The sequence below is a fragment of the Sinocyclocheilus rhinocerous genome, unplaced genomic scaffold, assembly GCF_001515625.1.
Source record: "Sinocyclocheilus rhinocerous isolate Xijiao unplaced genomic scaffold, SAMN03320098_v1.1 scaffold112, whole genome shotgun sequence".
NCBI lineage: Eukaryota > Metazoa > Chordata > Actinopteri > Cypriniformes > Cyprinidae > Sinocyclocheilus > Sinocyclocheilus rhinocerous.
Genome location: NW_015644008.1, coordinates 188,793 through 193,634, shown reverse-complemented (window position 1 = coordinate 193,634; position 4,842 = coordinate 188,793). Strand labels below are relative to the sequence as shown.

Here is a 4,842-nt window from a genome sequence, read left to right as displayed (position 1 = left end):
CCATTTTCAGGGGCTCAAATGTAATTGGACAAATAAATACAATCATACATAAAATGTTCATTTTTAATATTTTGTTGAGAATCATTTGCAAGCAATGATTGTCATAAGTCTGGAAGTCTGGATATCACCAGAGACTGGGTTTCCTCCTTTGTGATGCTTTGCCAGGCCTTTACTGCAGCTGACTCCAGTTGTTGTTTGTTTGTGGGTCTTTCTGCCTTTAGTTTTGTGTTCAGCAAGTGAAATGTATGCTCAATGTGGTTGAGATCAGGAGATCACAATCAGAATTAGCTTTATTGTCAGGTATGTTTCCCAGTTAACATGTGAGATCATGCGATGATCAGTGACATCACACAATCCTCATACTGTGATCCTCAAAGTGTGAGTAGTATGTGAGCTCAGCTCAACCTTGCCATTGTACTTTTTTAAAAAAAAAAAAAAAAAAAAAAAAAAATATATATATATATATTTGTAGAACCAGCTATGGTATGTGTAGAATATGTGTAGAACCAGCTATTTTATTTCTGGTTTTGACCTATTAATAACTAAAATAATTATATCACATGAATATTCAAATTAATTGTATATCATAACACTAAATGATAATTATAGCACGATTAATATAATAATAATAATAATAATGATCGTTGTTGTTGCTGTTATTTTTAATTATACAGGTTTCACTCTAAATTGTTGAAAATGTATTTTGGACTACATCATTTATTTTCTAAGTTCAAAACACTTTGACACTCAATGACTATAAGAATGATTATGCAAACAGTACTTCAAAATAAGTTACTTTCCAAGTGAACACTGTTGTTTTCTTGCCAAATTGGTCACTGAAAATACTGTACGCCCCTACTGCAAATGTGAGTGCATCGGTGTAGCTGTAAGCAATAGATAAAGACTGATCCTCTTGTGTAAAATCTCTTGGAATCTTAAGGAAAATGCAACACAAAGCAGCTTTGCAACTGATGAGCTTTAAGGTAATGGCATTATAACATCGAGTGTCTGTTTGTGTGTTTCAGAACTATACTGTTGAGTGTCATCTCTCTACTGAACGAACCCAACACGTTTTCTCCAGCCAACGTGGACGCCTCCGTCATGTACCGCAAATGGAGAGACAGTAAAGGAAAAGACCGGGAATACGCAGAAATCATTAGGTAATATTAATAATTAAATTTTAAACGATAATACTAACCGTCAGGGCATTTTATCGTGAAACCGGTAATCGTTCCATCCCTATTAATGATTGTGCAAAAATACAGAATATGACTCCTTTAAGAGTTCAGCTGTGCTCAATGTTTATTTGTTTAATGCTGGTTACGTTTTCATGGCTCTATCAGAAGGCCTGGTGAAAAGCAACAGCTAGTGGATTTTCTGGATCAGCGGTGCCCTCCTGTGGTTGAATGAGTCACTGAAACACGAGTGACTGTTCATCTCCTCTTGGCAGTCTATTGCATGTTGCAATTCATGTTTTCAACCATCTGAGTTGGAAAATTTGACTTGACTTGTTTATTTCTGAGCCTGAAACCTCAGGGCAACAATTCATATGAAGAACTAATATAACATAAAATGTCAATATGTCCCACTGCCTGAGACAGATGGGTCTTATGGAAGCTACATGGTTAATATTTCAGCTGTGTAAATCTGCATTGTGAGCAAAGTTAATGTCTTTGGGCAGAATCTGTGGCATGGCATGGATTACCACAAACTGTAATAGCAGTAAAAGCAAATGGAAAACATGTTAACGTTAATGTATTTACAATTGAAGTCTAGCCTGAAGATTTGAAAGCCAAATATTCCATTGCATGTGTTTGTGTGTCTTACAGAAAACAGGTTCTGGCCACTAAAGCCGAGGCAGAACGGGACGGAGTAAAAGTCCCCACCACCCTGGCGGAGTATTGCATTCGCACACGCGCCCCTGCACCAGACGAGGGGTCCGACCTGTTATATGACGATTACTATGATGATGAGGACTTGGAGGATGAGGATGGCGAGGACTGTTGCTATGACGAGGATGACTCCGGAAACGAGGAATCATGACAACATTCCCATTACCATCTTCTTTCTCGGCTTCATCAGCATCACCCCGAAAGAGGAAACGTTAAGGCATGCGCCCTGCATTTACACTCACTCAGATGGCCATTTTTGTTTCCTTAAAGGACTTAAATGAGATTTCGTTGTTTTTTTTTGTTTTTTTTTAAATAAGAATTATGTTGTTTTCCCTCCGTGTCATAATTGTGCTGGCCTTCAGGCTTTTCTCCAGTCTGTTCTTTTATTATTTCTTTGCTTTGTGCTTTCAGATAGCTCTGTGAAAGTTACTTCAAAAAGGACAAAAAAAAAAAAAACGAGCCTGACTGAATTGAGGAGTGATTCTTTGAATGAGGCTTTGTGCTGAATCACGCTGATTGTTACTGATTTTTTTAATTTTCTTAGAGTGACCCACGTTCACTTTTTTGGCCTTCAAGCACATCTGAGCAGCCCAGCAATAAAACATTACAACTTTGGGGGCACGGTTTGAGTTCACCCTTCATTTGAGTAGTAATTACGTTAAAGGGAAAGTTCACCCAAAAAATGACAATTCTATCTTCATTTACTCACCCTCCTGTCATTCCAAACCTGTATGACTTACTTTCTTCTTTGAAACATAAGATGTTTTGAGAAATGGAAGTCAATTGTCACCAAATCAACATTCTTCAAAATACAGGTTTGGAACAAATGAGGTTAAGTAAATGACAGAATTTTCATTTTTGGTTGAATTATCTCTTTAAGAAGCCCTAAGCAAAAAAAAATAAAGGATGATAAGTTGATATTAAAATCATTTTGCAATGTAAAAATGCAAACTGCTGAGGCCTGAATTCTATAATGTGCTTAAAATCTGCGTTATTTAACTGATAGTGTCACTTTAATTATTGAAATTATGTATTTCTTTGTTCCAAGATATTGCAGCTTGTCAGAAAATCAATATAGTCAGACTTAATCGGGTATGTTGACGAGTGGGTGTTATCTTTTCTGTTAAGCTGAGTTTATTTTAAGCAATGCTGATATTCCTGTGTTGTCCTAAGTCAATCTTATTTAATCACTGAAGCATTTGTTGTTTTATTTGGGATGCAGGGTGACTTTCTGGACTATTGAATGATTTTTTTTTGCACCGTCTCTTTTGCATTATCGCTCCATGAATTGAAAGCACGTCCTACGTTGTAATATCATGATTGAAACTTTCCTTTTACGCTTCCTGGAGGCTGGTGAATGCTGGCATCCGTCTCTGATTTGAATTTGATCTCATACCGACTGACTCTCAGGATCAACCAATCTGGAAAAAGAAAAAAACCTACCGACAACAAAAGTACTTTTTTTTTTTTTCACACCTACAAGTCATCCATCTGTTCCATATTGTTTTGAGGACAATTTACAACCGTATCCCAAGAGGCTGAAATGCACACAAGGAGCTGATTTGTCATTTTATTGACCTGTATGTATTTTTACAGTTTGTTGGCCTATTTAAAACTGAATAAAGATCTTTATTAGAATACTTAACATTTCTTTCTTTTTTTTAAATACCCAACATCACTGAAAAAATTGGTGTAGGACTTGAAACAATTTTCACTCAGAAATTGCTAGTTAATTTTCACAAATAATTACTAAGAAGCGACAGGTTACACATTAAATGTGAAATTTTGAAGTTGACTGAAATTGTATTTTCTTGTAAAATGTACTCCAATAATCTTTGTTTTATTTAAACGTCGAAAAATCATTAAAATCAAACTAAAGGAAGCAAATGCAAATGTCTTACTGACACAACTTTCTTTTGCATAACTCTTCTCAGGGGTTTCAATTAAATAAAGTAGACGAGAGAAAACGGAGTACAGTGCGTGACATTGAGATGTTCTAGAAATTTCTAGAGGAGACATTTAAGCTTACTGGGTTGTTTTTCTCAAAGCAAAGTCTCCTTTTGCTTGCTAATTCATCTCTTTGTTGACAGAGAATCTATCGAGATATTAAAGAGATCTAATTTGTTATTTATTTTGTTATATGACGTGTCATTTTTCAGGGAAAGTGGTCATGAGAGATTCTCATATCAATGCACAGAAGAATGACATTGGTTACCAGATAAGATGTTCAGCACAGCTGAAGTGTTCAGGGTCTTCAGGCATTCCAAAGTGCAGTTGGCCCGACTCTGTTGCCATGGCAACCCTCCGACTGGCATTCAGGGTTTGCCTGGAAACACTGTGCTCAAGGCTTATTCAGACAATCTGAGCTCGCACGCTTCACAATGAACACACAGTGAGATGCAGTTACAGCGCTGATACAGTTTATAGAGCAAAGGTTCACCGTCATCTGGCTGAGAGTGTTTGGAGACAGAACTGGTGACTCTAACACTGTAAGAATGAAAAAGGAGGCATGTTTCTAATATTGGCACATTATGGAGAAAAATCCCTTAAAGGGATAGTCCACTCAAAAATGAAAATGGTCATTTATTCTTCCTCACGTTACAAACCTGTTTGATTTTTTTCTTCTCCTGTTGAACACAAAATAAGATATTCTGAAGAATGCCATAGTGTGGAAAAAAAAATACTATGAAAGTCAATGGCTGTTTGGTTACCAACATTCTTCAAAATATCTTCTTTTGTGTTCAGCCGAATAAAAAAACTCATAGGTTTGGAACAACATGAGGGTGAATAAATGATGACAGAATTTTCATTTTTGGGTGAACTATCCTTAATAGTGGTCAAAATCTTACTTTTTGCTGTTTAATATTGTACTTTTAGGATCTATGTTTTATGGAAAACAGGATTTTACTTGTTTTTTACTTTTTTTGGGGGGGGGATTAGAGTTTGATGT

The 4,842-nt window shown here is 36.1% G+C and overlaps 1 protein-coding gene across 1 annotated transcript in view; it reads left to right on the top strand.

Annotated features, from left to right (window-relative positions):
- Nucleotides 1–2,748, top strand: part of LOC107757814 (ubiquitin-conjugating enzyme E2 R2) — a 12,684-nt gene extending 9,936 nt beyond the window's left edge. The window contains exons 4-5 of the mRNA XM_016575398.1: nt 1,026–1,160; nt 1,830–2,748. Of these exons, the coding sequence (XP_016430884.1) occupies nt 1,026–1,160; nt 1,830–2,043 (349 nt within the window). The 3' untranslated portion in view covers nt 2,044–2,748. The remainder of the gene's footprint in view (nt 1–1,025; nt 1,161–1,829) is intronic.
- Nucleotides 2,749–4,842: the final 2,094 nt, after the last annotated feature.